Genomic DNA, 22922 nt, shown 5'->3' on the forward strand with positions numbered 1-22922 from the left:
AAAAAAAAACTCCACACAAATTCAGAATCAATAATGATTGTTAAAAAGATTTAATCGAGTGCGGTGCTAATTTCTTCTCTTTTCTAACTTAACAGTCTAATCAATATGTACCAAACTTGACAGAGCGAAAAGAATCTTTACTCCAACCGGCAGAGCTATTTGGTCGGCTTTCCAATTGCTTGTTCGTTGGTGAAGAATGTGAGCATCATCGCATAACCCGTTTGCCTGCTCCTCTCTATCTCTTTGCTTTTTTTGAGCTCCTCTCGTCTTCCATTCCCTCCAATGCAGGACTAGCATGTTACTTAAGCGAAGGAGGTTAATTTTGTATTTAAAATTCTATGTACATATGTGTTTTCACATCCACCTACGTGGTCATGATCCCAGAATTTCCGATTAGTAAGGTAAGACGATCAAGACTTTGAAGTCACAACGAAAGAGTTATCCTAAGACTGCTCATCTCCCTTCCCTTGAAGTTGAGAGCTGTGAGCTGGGTTTCTCCGATGGGTCTTCTCAGATCTTCTGAAAGTCGACCACCTCGATGAAGGATGTCCGATACGTGTCATGGGCAGGTGAAAACGGCTGAAGAAAGCTGGAGGCCCTTCAGTTCAATGCAGTATCGATATTCCGAGTGGAGCATAAGGACGTTCTATTGGAGAATCGAACAAGGACAAAAAGCGATGTCGGTGCATGCGCGTCCACTATACACACCCCGCAAGATGGAAGGAGATATGAGATGTGTAATAAGATGTCAAAGTTGATGCAATGGTCCTTTGCAGGCGTGTACGTACTACATACCTGGTGGAGGATATCGACACCTGTGAATTCTGAAGATTCCGAGTTTGCGAAGATCAAGAAACAGCCAATCCTTTTTTCCCCGACACAGCATGAGGATTGGTACTAAAACTACATATCATAATCCAATCCGGTAGAAAAACGATAATCGCCGAAAGTGTGCGACAACTTTAAACCTCATGGTGACTCAGATGCTACAAATATCCGAGGAATATTCAATGCCACAGCTCTTGGCAATTCAAGCATGCCATGCAGAGATGAATAGACATAGCATCCATCTTTGGTATAGCATTATATGAGTGAGAAATGAACTCATCCATGTGGGTAAGAGTGAGTCTAGGTTTGGACTTTTCAAATCTTATCTCGTGGATGTTGATGTGTGGATAATGAGATCTGGCCCACGACAGACAATAAACCTCAATCATCATGGCTGGAAATGATCATTGAATGACTCGCCATATCATGTGATATGATTGATCAAACCAAGACTTTTCTCCGACCTGCATACCCACACCTAATTATCCTCAAATAAGAAAGATACTAACAATGCAGAGGAGTTCTCATAAAGGAAGAAAGTGTTGAGAGAGTATCTCCAATCCAAGTTTTGTTGAGCGCATATACTTACTGGTACGCGTAGTAACTCGATCCAAATGCTCACTTGTTGAGTTTCCCAATGGATTGAGAAAGATGAGTGGTTTCTTGACAAAACCATTTCAGCATTTGTTTAATTACCACTCAAAAGCCTCAAGCTCGGCTGTGCAAGTTTCACAGAAGCGCTGCTGGCACGGCCTATCGCTTCGGTTCCATTATCTTGATCTTGAACAACTGGACGAAGCAAAGTGTGCGAAATAGAAAAGGAAGTCGCAAGGCAAGCGTATATCGATTCTAATCGAAATGAAAAGCTATATATTTCACTTTAAATTGTCCGAATTGTTGAAATGGCTCTGCCCGCTTAAGCTACCACACTACCTCATCCCTTTCCTTCGACCTGATCACAAGAACCTTACCGAAATACAATGTGAAGTAAGATAAATATGTTGATAGAATTTGAGCATCAATCTAAGCGTCTTGACTCCACATCAAAAATCTCATGGACAGTTTTCTACAGCAGTGTAGGAAAAACAAATGAAATATCATAAAACATGAGTCAATCTCACAAAGTCTAACAGAGGCGAAGGATGTTTTAGGCGCGCATTGTGTATGGAGGAGGCAAGTCAGAAATAACGAGTTCCCTCTCACTTCTTTATTCTCAATGGTCAATCATGACACATCTTTTGATATTTCTCAGTGTCATTGTAGGCGGTCTTCCCGGAATCCTTCATTTGACTCTGAGTCTTGCATCTGTGAAAGCTTGAACAGTCGATTGTCATGTCAAACTTGTGTTCGATCTAGAGATCATCAAGAAGACAAAGCCTTGCGGGATGGAGACGATTGTCTCAACATGTCCTTGGCCGTCATTGGCTTGGGTAGCATTAGAAGACATATTCTAAGTCTAGATTGAGCCAAAGCATTCAAAATGCTTTCAAGCAAATCTAAATATTTGGTCCTGAAAGAATACTGTGGACGCATCAAGATTTCGTTATGTTGTTTTTTTTCTACGTAAGTCTCTTTGACTTTGTCAATGCCAATTCTCAAATGTTTCACAATTTCTTCGTAAACGTTAAGATTGCAAAAACCAAGAACCTACTAAATCTGCACCTTTCTTGACGATACTTTTCCCTTTCAATCCGATCGTCTTTATCATGGTTTCGTCCGAGGTACCCGTATCTGTCCATTTCCGACCGACTGTTGGCTTAAAATACGAGTTTCAATTGGAAATTCAAAGCAATCAATAGAAAGCAAGAGATACATCAGTGTTTTTCGCGTCTTTAACAAGCTGCATTATTTACTTTCTTTGCTCTCAGATCATTCCAACAACTAGTAAGCAGACAAGTTGAGCTAAGAGGATCCGCTGTTTGCCAAAGAAACGCAACGGATGAATTGTTTCTTCTGCCTAATGTCAAGCATGTAAAAAGTGCATGATTTTAGACTGCCTTTCCATGTTAACTTGGCAAGCTCTCTCAAATATACTAGGTATGTAGATCCAGTCACTTCCTAACTTACCCCTCCCGAGCTGGTGAGGCTTGTGATGATCTCGGGCCTTTTTTCCTCTGCTATGACCAAGCTGAAACAATCATAAACCGCATACTGGTTAAGATGCGATCACCGATTCAAGTTCGGACTAATTTTTTCGCTCCACGTTGACGTGATGATCAGGGATCTGCCTCTTGCCCGGCCGCACCCATGCCTTGAAGCGCTACAAGTTCAAATTGGCGGACAGGCGCGCCTTTTTTATCTAAACAGGTCTACACAGGCCCGCAGTGGCTGAGGCTCAAAACTGACTGTCAACAGGTTAAGAAACTAACTATGATCGAAACAGGCCTTTACAAATTCCACCACCTTTTATGTTTTATGTTTTGTGTAAGAAAGTATTGAAGAAGTCACCACAAGTACAAATATCACCCAAGGTCATAGTCAGTCGGGGAAAGAAGTATGAAGAAAAAGATGACCAAGAATACAATAAAGATTACAAAAGACTTGATTTGATCCCTTGAGTCTTCCATATAAGGTTCCATTGATACGTAGCAAACGGAATCAGAGAGTTCAAAATTCAAGGACCCATCTCAAGTTGTTTGCCCGTTACGCTTTTCCTTCTCCAGTTCGATCTCTTCGAGGTATTGAAGAAAATTCGGTTTCAATGAATCCCAAAGCTCAGGGTTGTGTTCATGCTTAACTCCTGATCGATTGAAGGCATAATCGGTGATGGTCAATGGTCGATTACTCTCAAACATAAAAGCTTCAAAGTTGATTAGGTCAGCCCCTCGGACATATATTTCTACTATTGAAAACGTTTTCTAAGGAAAGATTTACCAATCACACCTTCAGAAATCCATTGTGGCTCTAAAGTGCTTTCGGTAGCTTCTTTCCATTGTTCGTATGCAACTCCATGTGGCCTTTGGGCAAGAGTTGCATTTCAGCCTTCTCAAGAAAGATGACACACAAAAGCTTCCTTGCTCATTCAATCAGCTTCGCTGATCGACTTACACGTGACTGGATTCGAAGCTCATGCCTACGTATCAAATGCAATCATGAATATTGACATTCAACAGCTCTAGACACTACAAAAAATTTAATGTATGCCGTACAGATTTCAAAAATGATTTTAATACAAAAATCAGATCACACATTTCAAAACTAATTTCATTACAAAAATAATGTATGTACAGATGACCCAAAATACAATGGTAAAGTGATATACACATTGATGAAGCCTTTGGGCAAGAAAGATGCTGGCAGCGTAGTCAGATTGTAAGGGATCTATGTCAATTTTGACAAATGAATCAGGTTACGTAAATATACATACAGATTTCAAAAATCAATATAAATTGTATTTGAGTCATCCGTTTTTACGTATGTAACACTAGGTGGTTGATGAATGAGAATATCTCAATGATCAATCTTATCATGCAATCCCTTTCACGACGATCAAGGCACCACAGCCAAGTGTGAACATTGGATAGAATCTTACGGAAGGAAGTTTTTGGTAACATACCTGACATGACCGGTGTCTGACATTACATTTATAATGTAATTGAGGTTACAAAATGACCTCAATTTATGTATGTCGTATATCTTCTCGATCCCAACACAACCAAAGAAAGGACTCGGGCTACGATACGACCCACTCATCAGATTTGATTGAATGGATCAGTCTGCCGTTGCATTGCAGAAGCCCTTGTTTGGCACTCAATTTTCCATCTCGGAGGAGTCTTGTCCTCTCATCGGATCACTATTATATCGGTCTCTCGCCAGTCCAGGCAAGTCCCCCCCATTATCCCTTCAGCTGTGATTTGAGTTCGCTCGCACCCATATCCAGATTCTCGGTGTATGTCTATCTTGCTAATCCGTCGCTTGCTATCTTTTATCATTCACTCAATTATTCTTCATTCTCTAGCGGGAAATTAAGTTAATCTTTGTGTTCCAACTCACCTATCCTTGGTCATCAACGTGTAAGTCCAACAAAACTTCATCTCTCTGATCTCGGGGAAATCTCTTTTCTGTTTCGATGACACCTGATTCAAATTTATGACTTGGAGACTTCGGCAGATCGAATAAGATGGCAGGGAAGAAAAAGAAGAGTCCTGGAAATTCCCCTGTCGATCAGGGCACCTCTCACGATTCGAAGCTAGCCCCCGGCCTGCCACCGATGCCAGGATCTGATCAGCCCCCACCTCCTTCTTCACTCCCCCACGAATCATCAATCAAGGTTTCAGGCGGGTTGTCAAACGAGACCTACTACAAGATTCAATCAATGACTAGCGAGATGCGTGTATTTCTCGAACACGATTTCGAAAGCAAGTGGGAATCGGTCAAATGCTACGATTACTACCGAATTCTTCTTCACTTTAATCCTGCTACCAAGTCTCGCCCAAACCACAAGAAAATCCTATTGTACAATGCCTTCAAGGAAAAAGTCTACCCTATCCTCAAGCCATACATGCTACCTCCTCAGCCTATCCCAATGCAAACTGAGTCCACAGCTCGCAGGGATTTCAACCCACTAAGCCGACGAGTTAAGAAAGACCAACTTGCCACCGCGATTCTAGATTCCCGACCAATCACTGTGATACCTGCAGGTGCAGACATCCGAGGTTTACTTTATCTTTATCGAGAACATGTGGACAAGGACCTCATTATACCTGGCGATTCCGAGTTTATTCGAACACCAAGTGTTGTACATCGTGATATGGTCAAAGATCTTGTGATGGAGGAGCTCCGAATGACCTTGCAGGAACGTGCTCCGCACGTGTATATCCATTCTGTTCCAATGTCTCACACGGTTCTGGTCAATCTCTACATCATGTTTGTCTTAGGGGAGCCCGTTGAACCAGGCATGTTGGTTCGTGGGTTTCACTACTCGCTCCTTCGTAAGGATCCTTGATTGAATGGCATCGAGTCTACACACACGAGGTTGGTTTGATCTTGTTTTTTACTTCGATTTTCTTGTTTCAAGTCTGCTGACACAATATATCTATTGACTGCAGTCTCGGCTTATTTGTCGAGTGAATTTGAAGGATTTCTCTTTTCACATTCAGCTTCCTTCAGACCAACAATGTACACGTCATCAGATCATAACTACAGTGTAACGGGTGCTCTTCTTTTTGAAAAATGAAACTATCTATCAGTACTTATCTAGATACATCTAGCTACTTGCTTGTAGACCATGTTTGACTATTTACTCTTACATTGGTCTAGTTTTTTTAATGTTTCAACTTTTATCTTTGTACAGTAGAACATCTGGCCAAAATGGTTGTTCCACATAGTTCATATCCGTGCCGGGGCTTCATCTTTTACCACTTGAACAGACCCTGAAATCTCCTCGAAGACACCTGTTTCCACCGTTGTGATCCTTCCCACAAATAAATCGCTTGCCAATACAAAGACTTGTATTCCGGTTCATTTTGAATTGCATTATTTTGTTCTGACATGCCTCCCAAAACGAACAGAAGCAAAGATGCGCATCGAATTCCTTGTCGCTGCCAAATTTTTAAATGCTATCTCGCGAAGTACGAAGATGCTCATGGCGTCACTCAAAACGGTGTCGAACTCGTACCGGAGACATTCGAATATCATCGATTGGCAGAACAACGTGAGAAAGCAATATCCAGGTCTCTTGCTCAAGAGACAGGACAGACGACTCGATCTCCTCCAACTCAAATCCATCAAGATATCCTTGCAGAACCTCTTGCACGCTTGAACTTGAATGCTGAATCTTCAAGCCGAAACTACCACCAGAGAGCCTCACGCTCCTTTCACGAAAGCCTGCCAATACACGAGCCATCAACTAGTAATATTGCCGATAATCCTACCTCACATTCTTCTGACGAACCTCCTTTGGTCGCCTCCAAAGTCTGTTTGTCTGCCTCGAAAGCTCGAGATGAAGGAATCATTAAAGTATACAATTGTGGTAAGACATTATGTTATAACACTTCTTGTAGCTCTAATTAACAGCTAAGAACTGAGTTTTTTTATTCATTTATGAACCCGGTCAAACAGATCGATTTCATACATTTACATTAGAAGCTATAAATCCACTGCTACTTCAAGTCGCCCTCATGGTAGCTCTCTTGAGTATATTTGGAAACTTATCAATGGCTACAGCGTCGTGGATTTTGGACTGCCTGAAAATTACAATTGAATTAGCTTTGACTCACGGTATCAATCCTCTTTGCACTCCTGCGGCCTTAAAATCATCGGATGTATCAAATCTGTGCCGGATCCCAAAAACAATCACAACTGTGATTTCCTGGTTGAAGATCGATCCGTATCTAATCGAGATGAATTGCTGTCAACAGTGTTTTGCGTTGTACCCCCTGGAACGCACTCCGAGAAATTGTACTCATCAAATTTCTGCGATTCCTGGAGGCCCACCCGAGCAGGTCAACACTGAAACACCAACACCTTCTCCAGCTCACAATTATGTACCTGATATTGCTGAGTTTGAAGAAAAAACTTGTGGACAACAATTGACCAAACTATCGAGAGGAAGATCAGTTCATGTGCGAAAATTTGCATTCCAAAGCCTTTCAGAATGGATTGCGCGCCTTCTCTCTCGTCCTGAAATTGAATCTTTACTAGACGAGTCTTTGGTGGAGTCTTGCAAGCCATTTGATCCGAGTAATCCCATAGGCGACATTCACGAATCAAAAGTTTGGAAGGAATTTAAAGGTCCGGATGGAAAGCAATTCACTGGAACCAGTGGAAATCTGACATTTGGAATGTTTGTTGATGCAATAAACCCCTACGGAAATAAAACAAGCGGGCATCACGCGTCCATAACCTTCATTGTTATGGTTTGTCTGACGCTTCCTGTAGAAATTCGACACCGACCTGAGAACGTCTTTGTAGTTGGTATTGCACCCGGCCCTTCAGAACCCTCTTTAGAGCAAATGAACTGGATCCTACGTCCAGTGGTGAATGAACTTCAAACTTTATGGAATCCGGGCCTCCTACTTTCACGAACTCATATGTACAAATCTGGGCGTCTGGTTCATGCTGCACTGCTTCCTTTCATAGCTGATATACCAGCTCTCAGACGCTCCCTGGGTTTTCCGAGTGCAACAGCCATGTTTTTCTGCTCAAAATGTCTTATCACTAAGAAAGACATTGAAAATTTCGACAAAACAAAATGGAAAGCACGAAAATGCGCTCAGCACAAAGTATGGGCATTTCAGGCCCGTGATTCAAAAACCGTGAAGGAGCGGCAAAAAATTTTCAAGACCCACGGTGTTCGTTACTCAGTACTTGTTGAACTTGAATACTGGGACATAGTAGATTATCATGTAGTAGATTCTATGCATAATCTCTTACTTGGTCTTCTGGCATGGCATACTCGACGATTCTGGGCAATGAAAGATGAGAATAATGCTAATGAGGGTGTGGAGCCAATAACAAATGTCGAGCTTCGAGATCTTTTCAATGAACACGCTGAAGCGCACAAACATCAAGAAGGAAGTTCAGATAAAAAAAAAGAAGACACTGATGCTGATGCTGAACCAAATGATCAGGATGAAGAAGGCTTTAATATTGGTGAAACTTCTTTTGGGAACGAGACATCTCCCAGTGATGAAGACTACAACATTCTAGGTGAATCAGGGTGGAATGGGAGATGGGAGGCCCCCCCTTTTGAAGAGATAATCTTTGATGCTACAATGCTTGAAGATATTAATTGCCGGCTTCAAAATATTCATATTCCTACATGGATCAAGCGTGCTCTGCCTGTTCTGGGAAAAGCCTCATTTGGAAAGCTTAAGGCGGATGAATGGAGAAATCTTTTCTCAATCCAATTACCACTGATCCTTATACCATTGTGGGCTGATCAAGATAACGTGAAGATGTCTCTCCTTCGGAACTTTCTGCACCTAGTGTCACTTGTCAATCTTGCTCTGAAACGCAAAATGACATCAAATCACATCAAAAGCTATGAGCATCATATTCAAAACTACCTCGAAGGCTGTGTTGAATTGTTTGAACATTGTGGCTTGGCTCCAAACCATCACATGGCTCTCCATTTGTCTGAGCTTCTTGAGGAGTTTGGTCCAGTGCGCACTTGGTGGTCTTTCTTTTTTGAAAGATTGATGGGAAGCATCCTGAAAGGCTGTCACAACAATCACATAAGTAAGTTTTTTTTGTGCTCAACAAGAAAGAATAAGATTCACCAAACATTTTTTTTATCTAATTAGGCGAGCTTCCAATAACTTTTATCAAGAATTTCTCACGAGCTGGAAATCTTGCTGCTCTTCTTGAAAACGAAAAAATGCCGGATGCGCTCAAGCCTTATCTTTCCAGATTACGGTCTTTGTATGAACCCATAGAACCTATACCAAAGCGCCTTTCAAACTCAAATATGCAGCCTGTCAGAGCCGATATACTCAAAAAGTTAGCTGCACGCTTGAACAACGAAGATCTGCAATACCAGTGGATGGTTCCAGAAGAGTTGTCTTTACTTTCAGATGATGACGCACTGGCATATGAATCACTTCGGCCTCAGGCGTTCTTTTATAAGCGGATGATGCATAATTCTGTGTCATATTCTTCTTTTAGCAGCAGTCAAAATGATAGTTTTATTGAGTTCAAGATAGGTACTACTGGTGTTTGTGCTTATGGGCGTATATTCTCCATATTCATCCATCGCCGGTCTCCAACACGCTCAGAAAATATCTTTGATACATGGCTCCATGTGCAACGTTTTCCTCAAATACCCGCTTCTCTTGAAAAGTTTAATCCTTTTCGTCACACAAAAGGATTCCACACCCAAACTTGTTTACGCGCATGGGGACCAACGGAAGACTGTATTGTGAGATTAGACGAAATTGTGGCACATTGCTCATGGGTAATGTTCAAGGCTGGGGAAATTAACTCAAACTTAAAGATTGCTACGGTAGGTTTGGTTTCTATGTCCAGATAGATTTCTTTAATCAAAACATTTGTAGCAGTCAAGGTTATGTAATTACTCATAGTATATTTAAGTGAAGGAAAAGAACGAGAAAAAAAGCAATGTGAATCTGAAGTCGAAATAGCAGACAAGTCTATGTACAAATCTCAGCTTCACATCAAGGCGGCAGCACGAGAGAAAAATGTAACATTGGTTGGATGTGAATCTAAAGTCCAAATAACAGACAAGGTTATGCACTTACAAATACCATCTATGAATCGTGGGAAGGAACATGAAAAAAATACGACCCTTGTTCAAAGTGATTCCAAAGTTTGGATAATTCCAGTCAAACCGATTTCGGGTTTGACTTGTAACATAATTTGACCCTTTGAGCCAAGCTTTTCAAGGAAGCTTGTTGAGTAGCAGTCTTTGGGAAGTCCTTCAGGTGCTTCTATAAGACTTTCTGGTGCGTTGTCACGCCGGATACGTGGGCGAGATGGTCTCCCTCGCTGTGGTGAATTTGAGCCTCTAGGAACGCTTTGATCCACTCTTCCCTTGCGCGCGTCCAAGTGAATCAGGATACCTTCAAGGTCCATGCTACGCCAAAGGAGTTTCCGAGCACAAATCAAACCTTTGCCAGGGGTAAAAGCCTGCCCCTCTTCGACATCCGTCTCATCATCGCTACAAGTGGTCGGGATGAGTTTCAACAAAGGCCACAAGGGTTGTTCTTCAAGCGCAACCTTGGTCCGCATCTTTCTCAACTGAAAGGTCAATGTTAAAGGTGAGGTCAGCCGTTGTCACCATCATTCAAGAATTAATCACAAGACATACGTACACGACATGATCGTGTTGCACGTCGTATACTTGAAGCCATGCGTTCTTTACGTTCACTGTCCCATGTTTGCTGACGATATCTGCAACTCGTCCAATTTTGATTATTTGTTTGTGTCAGCGTGGTGATGTAGGCAACAACATAAACACTGCATACCTTTTCATTAGCGTCTGTATATGTGACAAGAAACATTTTTTTATGTATGGAACATTGTCTGGATCGAGAGATACTCCATTGTACACTCCCAAATCCACCAGTTTAAAGAAGATTCTCTCTGAGAGACCCCATATACGTTTGTTTTCTTGGGAAGATGGCGGTTTTGACAAGTTTGGGCGAAAAGATTTGACGTGAGCTGCATTCATTAACTGCCATGTAACTGAGAGTTGTTGAGGTGAAGCTTCTTGATGTCCTGGGCCATTTGGATACGGGAAACACGGGTCGAAGTGAGAGTCCACATGTTCACGGTCGGGTTGCTGGTGTAGGTCAATAACAATCTCGTCCAGATCTTCTTCACAATCCCATTCCTCCTGCTCTTCGGTGGTTGCTGGAGGTGGAAGAGGATCCAGCGCCGATTTAAGTCCAAACATCATTTCAATATGGAAACGGATGCATGCCTGATATGTGCAGAAAGAGAATCAATGAACTCCATTCATGCCAACCAAAGAGAAGACACTTACCGCCGTGCGTCCCCCGCGTGCCTGACTGGTTTCTTGTTCAGCGTGATTTGCAAGAGACGTCTTCACAAAATTTGACAAGCTCTTAAATTCACTTTCAAGGGTTTCGATCCTCTTGTTCGCTTTCACCAGTGCCGCTCTGCTTTCTTTCCATAACTTGGTGAGCTCTTGGAGAGAAAGTGAGGTTTTGGAGGCTGTTGAGATAGATTATTAGTTTGGATGGCAAAGTTCGACATCATCACGATAGAATTTTGGAACATACTCTCCTCATCTGTCGCTTCTTTTTCTGAAGCTACTTCATCCTGCATACCTTTCGATGTGGTGGGATTTTCATTCTCGTCAGGATCGTGATGTTGATCCTCAAACATCTCATCGTGATCCTCAAACATCTCATCGTCTTCAGGTAAATATTCGCTCTCAGACTCTCTTCGCTCTTTCTCTTTACCTTTCCTTGACTTTGGCTGCATCCAATTCTCTTTTGACAAGTCCGTTGGTCGGGGCCGAGGGTACGGAAGGGTTCCATGTTCCAAACTGGGAAGATGTTCAGGTGAGTGCTTGTAGCTGGATTTCCTGGACCTGGAACTCCCTGCAATAATTTGTTAAGTCGGTGAGACATTATTACTCTGACTTTGACATCGTGGAAAAGTATAGAAAATCACCTTCAAGGCTTGAATTGTCCATTACGAATGTCGAAGCAACTCTTTCGGGAGATACGCGCTCTAGTACTAGAGATGTTGAAGCGCCCATAAGCAGTAGCGCCAGAGAAGTACAAAGTAGATTGGTGTTAAAACAAACGTACTGTCTTCCTTGTCTTTTGTGTTCACCAAAACGGTGAAAGATCCTTGCATGGAATTTGAGGGTTTTGGAGGAACATCAGTCACGGGGAGTATGACTCGAAGCCCAATAATTTCAGTTTTTGGCGGATACAGTACACTTACACTAGAATATATATATCAATTAGACGTACTCAATTCTTCATAACTTTTACAGCACTTGATAAGCTTGGATTTATCCATTCCAAAGGTGTCCACGCCAACGTCACGCAACATGTTTTCCAGCTCAGTGGTACTGTAAATTTGAAAGTCAATTTCATTCGGGTTGATTGTAACAGCCTGATCCTCTGCTGCCGATTTTTCGCCTGGTTCTTGAGCTATATCTAAGGTTGATGAGGGTACTAGATATGTTGAAGCGCCCATAAGCAGTAGCGCCAGAGAAGTACAAAGTAAATTGATGTTAAAACGAACGTACTGTCTTCCTTGTCTTTTGTGTTCACCAAAAAGGTGAAAGATCCTTGTATGGAATTTTCATTCGGGTTGGTTGTAACAGCCTGATCCTCTGCTGCTGATTTTTCGCCTGGGTCTTGAGCTATATCTAAGGTTGATGAGGTGGGTTCTGGTGCTTTGCTCGAAAGTCTTCCTTTTTTTTTCGAAACAAGACGGTTTTGTAGAAGCTGCAGGAGACGAGTTCGAGAGGTTTTTGCGCCAACCGAGATAACACCCTCTTCAAGGTCTTGTTCTGGACAATTTGGCACGGAAGTCAAGGTTAGCTAGCGCAACATCATCAAGCCATCCCAAAAATTGATCATCAGGACTTTACTCGAATCATACTTACTCTTTTTCTTCGAAGGTATCACTACTTCTTCATCCTCATCCACACTGCTTTGTTTGCGTTTCAATCTGGAAGGATTGTCGTCTCTTGATTCGGGCGGATCGATGTTGCTTTGAGCCATCTCGCCGCCTGCTGAGGAGCGAAGCTTCCGTCGAACACTAGACCCTCGCATGATTGTGTGCAGAAGAATGAGTTTAAGATTTTAGAAGTAGAAAGATTGCAGAGCAGTTGAGTAGGGTACGAATGATGGAATGATGGTGATGGAAAATAACCACGTAATGAAACATCAGATGCTTTTATAAACAATCTTTACTTGAGAGCTCATGAAATGACTGGGAACCAAAAGGACGAACTTTGAGTGGGCAACTGATCTGCATGACATGACATGACTACAGGTGCTGAGATCATTTTCGCATATTCATCCCAAGCTTGGGGTAAGAAAGAGTCCTTCCTGATTGGATCCGTTGTTCAGATACCACAAAGGTTGTGACGATCTGACTTTTTGTAATAAGTAAGAATTATAAGTAATATATTGTAATACGAAAAGTCAGGAAATGTTGAAACACTTCTAGATTGACAGGATTACAAAGGTTGTAGTAAATTTCGGGCCGGATATCCAATTAAAATCCAAGTCGATTCTTTGTATTACACTGACTCTCAAACCATCTCGTGGATTCCAATTTTCACCAAAATCACAAACGACAACGGCATCGGGCATATATCACTCAGCATTCGGCCTGCCCACGAACAAACACGAACGATTACTGGCCTTTCATCATGCAACCTCGGCTCCTTGAAGTCGAGCCACCGAGTTCTACTAGGTCTATCACCCTACCCCCACCCCTTTAATACCAATGTTCAAAGCAACCGCTCAATCATTACGAAATACATTACAAATCCCCTTTTTGAAACTTGCCCGCTCATCCTTTGACTCAACTTGCTCATGATACCTCAGGCTCCTACCTTCACAATCAAGTTATAATCTCGACTCCGACTCCGTAGGCCTTCATGAGTCTGGTCCTCTTCCAACACCGTCAACGTTTTCACATCTTATACTTTTTTCATTTTTCTGTCGAATTACAATATCCTCTTACATTAAAAAATCTTTGTTGAAATGTACGCGACTCCCTCTCAAGATACCGAATCATCTGCGCGCAACACCGATACCTCTGCAAACAGTAGTACCCAGACTATGATCGACCAGTCACCTATCACCTCAATCGATGTTGAATACAGCACAAGTCAAACATTGGCCTCTCAGCAAGTTGAAGTGGAGCAGCCTCAATGCATGTCAAATCCAATTTTTTTCATTTGTTTCACTGTCATGTTGTCATCCTATACTTACAAGCCTTCCACCACGATGATTATCATCAGACTTTGATCCAGCTTCAGAAAACCAAGTGGCCACGTTGAATGAATCGGATCAATATCCTCAACTTCAACAGCTTCGATTATCTTCTCCCACAGCCTCTCCACTCGCATTCGATCACCGGCTGGGGAAGCGTTCTGGATCTGAAGATTTGGATTTGTTACATCCATCAAAGCGCAGAGGAGTTTGTAGGTCAAATAATACGCTTGATGTTTCAATTTTTGATCCCCTGGGTAACAGATATGATGTAACAGGTCCAACAGAAGCCAAGACTCCAACTCGAGAACAGTCCAAGATGACTCAAACCAGAAAAGTGAGTGTTCTATAGGATTACCTCTATATACTTCGACCTGGTTGATAGGTCTTGCCGATCTTGTATATTCATGTATTTCTGTCTTCAAAACAACCAAAGCCATCAAGAATGTTGTCTTCCCAAGCAACCGCACCAATCATTCCTGACCAGCATGACAATATGTCGGTTCCTTCCTTTCAAGCGTCAACCAGCATCCACGACACCAAGAAGGAGCCTGAGGTGTCCGACCTCAATTCTCAGCAACAATCTACTCCCTCGAGCCAGACAGCTAGTGATGGCGTCTTTCAAACTGAGCCGCAAGAAAAAATTGACAGTAAGTCTGAGCTACTGTCACTGCGATATTCATTTCTCACTGTATCATCTGATTAAACACAGTACACAATCTCGAAGAGAAAATTTCACATCTTGAAAGCTCAATCGACACATTGATGACCCTCATCAAGGAAAAGATGTTTCAGCATACGGAACAAGAAAGAAAGAACGGTATGTGAATTGCAATATTCATTGTGAGCAACCCAACACACTGGCTGACTTCTGTTTGTGTTTTCAGCTGCTAGATTTGAGCGCCAATCAAACCTCCTTGACAACGCCAACAGAGAAATTGGCTTACTTAAGTCCAAGGTTGAAGATTTGGAAAGCAGCGTGATAGATCTAGAGCAGGAAATGACCTCTGCGCACTCAACACTAAGAGTGCATGCAAGAATAATCCGACGTATTTCAGGACTTCGATCTCATGATTTTGAAGTAGAATACGATCAAGACTCTGATTCGCCTGATTCATTTATTTTATGAGGTACAATGCCACTATTGAATATGATCTAATGGTTGATAGATATACATTGTTATCATTGGAATGAGTTGGATGAAGAGTACCTTTGCTTTCACATTGATATTGATTTGTATCTTTAGTTCCTGTCTTTCTTTCAACTCAAAATGTCTCTCTCATACATCCAAAACACGTGTGACTTGCTGAAATCAATTTGGATCATGTACCAATCTAGAAGTAAAGAACAGCTGGGAGTTTATGAGATTCGAACAGGGAGAGTTTTGGTGTCATATACACGACAAAAATTATAAGTTTGATTTGTTGTCATGAGAAAACATGCGAGTCCCAGTTTTTCTTCATAGAAAAGGTTGAGTCACACCTTTTCTTTTGAGAAAAGGTGTGACTCGCACAGTTGCTCACCTAATTATAAAGATCATTGAGTTAGCAACCACGATACTCTCCAATATCGTCCTTGGAACAAGTGGACCCCGGAGCTGATCGCGCATCTTTTTGTGAACAAAGCACCGCATCAATTTTTCAACCCATATAGAGTTATATGTATCATTATCAAGCCGGAGTCTGATCATCAACCTGCCCTAACTTGCATCACATAATGCTGTACATACTAAAATTGGTCTATCACATTGTTTCCTTTAATCCTTGTGCTGTTCCGTATGTCATTTAATCAACTTATTCATCTCATAAAAGCTAGTCTCATGATATACAACTCTGACATCAAAAAAAACAAAACGGAAAGAAAGAGAAAAAGAGACCGAGAAGGAATAGGAAAAGAAAAGGTAAAGCAACAAATCAAAAGAAACAAAGCGTCAGATTACAATGATGTCATGATGGTTGGTAGACTTAAATGTTTTACATACATCTTTGTTGCATATGAGGACTTCAATGTTGACCAGTACTATGCTTCTCGAGGATCTTCCTACAAGTTAATTTATGGATATAATGAGTTAAGAGTAGACTCTAGATATTCATACAGGAGATTGTGAGGGAGAACATACCTATGATGATTACCCAAAGCCTGAACGAATGCGCCATCTTTTGCCACAGCTTCAAATGCTCTCTGATACGAGACCAATGAGGTTCTTGCACCTCTTAATTTCTCTTCGAGCTCTTGCACTGAGGTAGGTGAGAGTTTGGATTCGCGTAGAAGAAGCTGAATTGCCTCGACGGACTCGTGGGCGCTTCGAAGGTTATCCGCAGCTTCGTGGAAATCCTCGTGGGCATTATCTTGAGCATGAACAAGCTCTTCGAGCTCGGCATGATTGAGATAATCGTACTTCTCTACAAATCGCTCAAGATCTAGGGCCGCATGACGGAAGTGCCCGTTCTTGATGTTCAGTAGACAATGATTGTTGAAATATTCGATCCGTTTGGCGTCGATATCAGCGCTGGAATTCACCCATCTGTTGGTGGGATGAACGTCGGTTGTTGGGTTGTGCAGGTTGGCTTGAATATAATTTGTGGTCGGGCTTTCAGGGATGATTATGTTGTTTAGACGGGGGGCTATCATTTCGACAAAAATCTTCAGGAGGAGCTCATGATCTTCTCTTGCATTTTGAGTGAAAGAGAAATACGGATAAAACGAAAGGATGACTTCCACAATTTGGGCGGGAGTGGCTTTGCTTAGAAAAAGGTCTGGATCAATCATAGGTTTAGGTTCATTAACGACATATTCAAGCATATAACTGGGTAGGAAAATGTGATATTGGATTGGACACGACATGATGATGTATCAGATGAAGAGATATCTAAGATTGGGGAGATATGGATGAACACCCGGTTGGAAGAGTGCTTTCTTTGATTTAGTCTATATAGACCTGATTCATCGAATTAGAACTTTCTGATGTGATAATTATCAAAGTCCGTGGGCCTCGTGTCTCATGTTTAATGATTAATATATGCATTGTAACGACCAAAGTATTAGGAAGTGAGTTTTCGAAGATCACTAATTCAAGCCAAACTCCGATATCAATGTATCTAGAAATGAATTTATATACACTACGTTACATAATCTTGTCGAAGATTCTTATTAGAATTATGTTGACAAATTGCATATGCGTACGCTGTTATGCTAATTAACACCGCTGTCCTCACTCCAAGGCAATCTCTAAACAAATGGCGATATGTACGTGAATTGTGTTTCAGAGTCTCAATCACAAGGCACCTTCATCACGGATTCTTCCGTAATATTGAGGAAGGTACCAATGCACACATACATACGATGATACAAAATTGCAAGGTTCAAAGAACTTTGAGGACCTTTTGACATAATCTTGCACTCAGAGGATGAAGTCCGGACATATATTGGCGTCCATCTCATGGTATCTCAAAATGTCATTGGGTATGCAGCTAGGGATTTTACACTGACCAAGGCACAACTTGAGAAATCATTTGAATGTCAAAAATTCCTCAGATGCGCAATGAACAGATACACTACATTAGTTGAATTACCCATGATCAATTTGAGATTGATCATTTTTTTTGATTGGATGAACTCAAAGTGATGGATGCTTTCCTGTATTGAGCATCGGGCTGATATGAGAGAGAAAAGAAAAACTTGTATTGGTATTTGGGTGATTTTCAGGAGTCGTAAAAACAATAATTCCAGATACAACATATTTTATTTGATAGGGTATCCACTAATTATGATAGGAACACTCGTGTACATTAGAAGTCCGACTCTTCATCATCTCCTGATTCTTCATTGTCCGACGTCTCTTGCAAACTTATCAATTTTGTAATAATCTCTTCCTGGGTTTGGAGCTCGTCATGGGCTTTATCTAACTGCGCTCGAAGTCTTTTCACTTCGAGTCCCAGGCTAGTAACTTGATCTTTGACATCATTAAATGTAGATATCTTCTTTTCCAAGAATACCATCGATTCTTGAAGTTTATGAAGGGCACTGTCTGTTGCAGATTGTGCCATGAGTCAGAATATATGTTTGAGATACTCAAACCAATGCAACACACCTTGTGACTTTGCTTTTGCTTGTCCAGTTAAAACCTCCGAAGCCAACTTTGTGGCTGTGTCGACTTTTCTTGTCAAGACAGCTATAGTTTCCTCTAAAGCAAAGACTAAAGTGTTTCCATGTCAATTGGGGCCGGGAGAACGCAGAGATCAATCAGTGAGACATACTTTTGTCTTGTTGTTGTCTTTCATGCAGGAACACATCCACGCCGTTCATCTGCTTTCCATGATTGGTGATTGGGCATATCTCACTCCCTGTCACTGCAACCCAGCAAGAAAAGACTTCAAACTTTGATACATTTAACTGAAAAAGGTGAGCAAGAAAACTTACTTATATTTTCTGTTTCGAAGACATCACCTTGTGAAAACGTCATCAAGTCGCAAGCACTTCCTGCGGCTTCTGTGTTTGGAACAACCTTCACATCTGATTGTACATCAATCAGCTTCTCGTCCGTATCTTCCAAATTCGATTCTGCTGGTGGTGTCGGATGGGCGAGTTGCAAGGTATTTTGATCATTGTCTAAAAAAATCGTGGGATTCAAGTAAGGTTTACCGGATTTGGGAATATAAGGTGATACATTTGTAATGGAAGAGGCAGATGCTCCAGGCGCTTTGGGTTCTTCTTGCTCATCTCCATCGCCAATAACCTGCTTCTTCGCACCAGAAAGGTACACAAAGGGATGGTAAATTACAGGCCTGTGTCAGCGTGGCTCATGAATACTAGAAGGCGATAATTGTGAGGAAAGAGACTTACTTTTGATTTTTTGAGGGGTTCGACAATAGTTGGTTGAACTGAGCGGACACCTATAGAGTCAATAAAGTAATGATATGTGAATTTTGATGATTAGTCTCCTTGTGCTATGATGATATGTACCTTTTGCAACTCGTCTTTTTGCTTGGGGTTTGTCCTCGAAGGATACAGATCTCTTCCCCAGATGACCAGTCTCCGCCAAACTGAGCTTTGAGGGCATTCTCGAACGTCGATTTTGTGACGGAAGTGATTGTTGGTCTAGCAACCCAGAACCGCTACAGTCGGTAACAAGTCGAGATCCAGCTGCTTCTGAGTTGCGAGTCGCAGTGTTAGATCCAGATTGTGTGACGCCAAGCTTTGTTGAGGATGGATTCTTAGGTTTTGGGAATACTGGTTTGCAAGGATGTGAGATCATTTATATCAGCTATGAATCTTAACAAGTTCTCTGCTTCATGAAGATCATAACGTTCAAAGCGAGATGTACTTACTATGAGGCTGCATCTCGCGCACAATATCTGCAATGTCAGATTTATGAAGAGAGCCACTAACCGCTCGTTTTGGATGATGTATGCGTAACCAATCGAGCATCATTTGCTTTCCGACTCCTGGAGTATCCGGGTCTAGAACTACTGGATTAGACATTGTGAGATTTTGTAAATATCTTCAAGGTGATCAAGATGGAGTGTGATGTGGTCATTTAGATCGGTTCATGATGGAATCGCGAGTTGTACATTAATTCGATAGAAAAACGATGAAGATCTGAGTGTTGATGAGTTGCGATGAACAGTGAGCCAGAACACGCCATGTTTAAAATTTGTGAGCTTGGTTACACACTCCAGACTTATGTAAATTTTTGTATTAAAATCATTTTCGAAATCTGTATGTATATTTACGTAACCTGATTCATTTGTCAAAATTGACATAGATCCCTTACAATCTGACTACGCTGCCAGCATCTTTCTTGCCCAAAGGCTTCATCAATGTGTATATCACTTTACCATTGTATCTTGGGTCATCTGTACATACATTATTTTTGTAATGAGATTAGTTTTGAAATGTGTGATCTGATTTTTGTATTAAAATCATTTTTGAAATCTGTACGGCATACATTAAATTTTTTGTAGTGAGATAAAAGCTGGTCGATATTTGCAGTCACAAATTCTTCTGAAAACGATCATAGTTTTAATCAATACAAGGATAAATAGGGTAGGGGAAGCGGATGAGGGTTGAACAAAATGAAGGCTAAAAGGTGGTCTTACCATCGATGAAGGGTGAGAAAGGCGAAGGAAATGATCCAGACGAGAATAATCCTGGGATCCGGTTCACAGCTGCACTGTTGTTCAGAGTTTGATTAGCTATGTTTTAGGGAATTATTCGACAACAGGTATTGCTTACAATAAATGTTCATATTCTACTGCACGTAAGCAGTCTAGGGAATTTGATGAAGATGCACATCCGGTATAATTGACAATTTTGTCATAAATTGGTTGACCCGCGCCAGAAGATAAAGCTTTCAAGAAAAAGAATTCGATGAGTAAGAGAAGACTGTAGTTTTTTTGCGTGTCGATGGCTTACTTTCTACCGGGAAGGCTGAACCGGATTCACAGATCGCAGCGCGAAAAAGACCTTCGTTATCACCATTGTTGATGAGAAGATGGTATGAGACCGCGATCGCTCCGGCTTAAGTTGCATAACACAAATTCAGGGCTGTAGTCTCTGAGAAAAGAGTCATTCATTTCTACTCACACGATTCGCCAAATATTGTGACTTTGGATGGATCGCCTCCGAATTCAGAAATGTATTTCTGAAGGACAGAAGGATAGACTCAGAGTTCATATATAGTGAAACTATCAGGAAATGTAATGGGACTCACTTGAACCCACTTCATGGCCAAGCGCTGATCTTTGAGGCCGAGATTTCCAACCCCAGCTTCCCCGACCTCGCGTCCACCTAAAAATCCAAAGGCCTGTGTATCCGAGTAGACGATCGATGAGGAAAACAGTAAAAGACTTTTTTTGATGTGAACAGATATGGTAGATTGGATGGCAAAGTGTACATACGTTGAGACGATAATTTGGGGCCACAAAGATAACAGGCTGACCCATCTGTACACTTTTCTCAACTAAACTGTTTCCTCTTAAAAGGGAAGAATAACCGGTAGTAAAATCGCCAGGGACTGTTTCGAGTGAACTTGGTCAGATTTTCATGGATGACTCTGTATTGAGATCATCTCTTGATCTTGGGAGAGGATGGTACTCACATATCCAGAACATCACTGGAAGCCGATCTGTGGGCTGGGTGTTTTTCGGAACAAGAACCTGGTTCAAACAAGGTCAGGGAGTCCATATCGCTGTCCAAATTTGACGAGCACTCCAACTCACATCGAGTGTTAAGCAATCCTCGTGACCTCCGATGCCCGGCGCGTAGAACGGCAATTTGTCGAGAATGTCGGCTCCCAAGCCAATAGCATCATTGAAGATGTTTCCTCCGCCCGTTATGGATTGTTGTGGGCAGGCGGGCGGTGGTCCCTGCCAGGCACATGAGGAAGAGTCATGATATGATAAGTATTATTCATTTCATGTCCTCAGCAGCCTGCACCAGGGTATGATGGACAAACCGTAGCGTCGAAATTGGGATATTGGCCAAGAGGTGGAATCGGATTGGTAAGTCGTCGATTTCCAAGTGGAGGTTCAGCCTTTCAAGAGGCGCCGTTGAAGAAATCGTCAAGAATCGTCATCATTCTGAGCTTTCTACTATCTGAGTTGTGCTGTACCGATGGAGAGAAAAACCTACAAATGGAATGCCGTAGAAGCTATCAACTCCGCCGCTCGAAGCGCCTTGAAAGTCGCCGTAGTCAAGAGTGACATGTGGCCCGGGGAGATCAATGAGAGGATTTTTGGCACTGGGGGCGAATAGGCCGAGGCTTAAAGGTATCGCGGACAATAAGGGAATCGCTCCTGTCAAGAGTAGAAGCGCCATGACTCCGTGATCCTGTTGACATACAAAAGCTGGTCACTCTATGTAGGAAAGGTTCTATGGTGCTCACCTTGGGCAGGCTGGTGGATTTTGTCAGAGTTATACACATCCGATTGCGCATGACGCGGGAGGCGATATTCGCTTCTGTTATCCATACGTCTTTGGCCTGTGCAAGCGAGTTAGAGTTGTTCTGAAAGCCAAAGAACGGGATCTGCTTTCAATACTGACGTCTATCCTGGTGAGCATGTAGAACCGACATCTTCAACAGGAATATAATCATGTGATATAGACTGGCCATCGTGAATCCAAAAGATATGGGAAATCTTTCGCTCGGCTTCTCACCTAGCTGAGATGTGAAGAACGTGTTGAGCAAAGATCTTGAAATCGCCGTTGGAAAGAGGGCGCTCGTGTTATAAGGCGCTGAGGCTGAATATAGATCAACCTCTTGCCATGGTAAGACATGCGAAAGTTTCAAATCAGCTCCAGTTCAGCAGGACGAACATGCTATGTGCAGGCAAAGAACTTTTGTCTGCACTCATCGCCTGTTGATTTGACTAGCGACTTTCAGTCTGTTGTTCGAAACAATCCTCGTGCTTGAACCAGGTCGGCTACTTTGTGTAGGTGAACACAACAACGCGTCCAATTGTAAATCTCTTGGAGCATTGCTTCGAGTTCTAGTGAAGCAAACCGCGCAACACCACTTGATGAGCTTCATTGAGGAACCCGTTATGCAGAATGGTCTTGAGCTAGGCAGCAAAACACAAGCAGCATTCATCGAAATGCCATCAACACTCTGCTTAGCATCTACGTCAAGCTTTCTGTGTGAGTCAGTGACCAGGAGACATCTATGCTGAGCTTGGCTAGACGATATTAAATTTCTTT

At 42.0% G+C, this 22922-nt stretch overlaps 5 protein-coding genes across 5 annotated transcripts; 2 read left to right on the forward strand and 3 right to left on the reverse strand.

Moving 5' to 3' along the window:
- Positions 1–4948: 4948 nt before the first annotated feature.
- On the forward strand, positions 4949–5967 carry MELLADRAFT_93113 (uncharacterized protein; the record flags this gene model as incomplete). The annotated part of the gene is made up of 3 exons (XM_007416009.1): positions 4949–5731; positions 5789–5802; positions 5928–5967. 3 exons carry the CDS (start codon positions 4949–4951, stop codon positions 5965–5967), a joined length of 837 nt encoding a protein of 278 aa, XP_007416071.1.
- Positions 5968–11933: 5966 nt separating this feature from the next.
- MELLADRAFT_111672 (uncharacterized protein) lies at positions 11934–13052 on the reverse strand (the record flags this gene model as incomplete). The annotated part of the gene is made up of 5 exons (XM_007416044.1): positions 11934–11997; position 12211; positions 12240–12446; positions 12521–12787; positions 12884–13052. 5 exons carry the CDS (start codon positions 13050–13052, stop codon positions 11934–11936), a joined length of 708 nt encoding a protein of 235 aa, XP_007416106.1.
- Positions 13053–13994: 942 nt separating this feature from the next.
- Positions 13995–15354, forward strand: MELLADRAFT_93115 (uncharacterized protein; the record flags this gene model as incomplete). The annotated part of the gene is made up of 5 exons (XM_007416010.1): positions 13995–14193; positions 14255–14562; positions 14662–14875; positions 14938–15045; positions 15113–15354. 5 exons carry the CDS (start codon positions 13995–13997, stop codon positions 15352–15354), a joined length of 1071 nt encoding a protein of 356 aa, XP_007416072.1.
- Positions 15355–16228: 874 nt separating this feature from the next.
- Positions 16229–17027, reverse strand: MELLADRAFT_93116 (uncharacterized protein; the record flags this gene model as incomplete). The annotated part of the gene is made up of 2 exons (XM_007416043.1): positions 16229–16265; positions 16345–17027. The coding sequence occupies 2 exons, from the start codon at positions 17025–17027 to the stop codon at positions 16229–16231; spliced, it is 720 nt and encodes a 239-aa protein (XP_007416105.1).
- Positions 17028–20306: 3279 nt separating this feature from the next.
- Positions 20307–22286, reverse strand: MELLADRAFT_111674 (lipase; the record flags this gene model as incomplete). The annotated part of the gene is made up of 12 exons (XM_007416042.1): positions 20307–20397; positions 20460–20574; positions 20640–20744; positions 20811–20868; positions 20938–21030; positions 21125–21240; positions 21325–21382; positions 21446–21592; positions 21682–21759; positions 21858–22055; positions 22111–22230; positions 22269–22286. The coding sequence occupies 12 exons, from the start codon at positions 22284–22286 to the stop codon at positions 20307–20309; spliced, it is 1197 nt and encodes a 398-aa protein (XP_007416104.1).
- Positions 22287–22922: the final 636 nt, after the last annotated feature.

The sequence above is a fragment of the Melampsora larici-populina genome, assembly GCF_000204055.1.
Source record: "Melampsora larici-populina 98AG31 unplaced genomic scaffold MELLAscaffold_56, whole genome shotgun sequence".
Taxonomy (NCBI): Eukaryota; Fungi; Basidiomycota; class Pucciniomycetes; order Pucciniales; family Melampsoraceae; genus Melampsora; species Melampsora laricis-populina.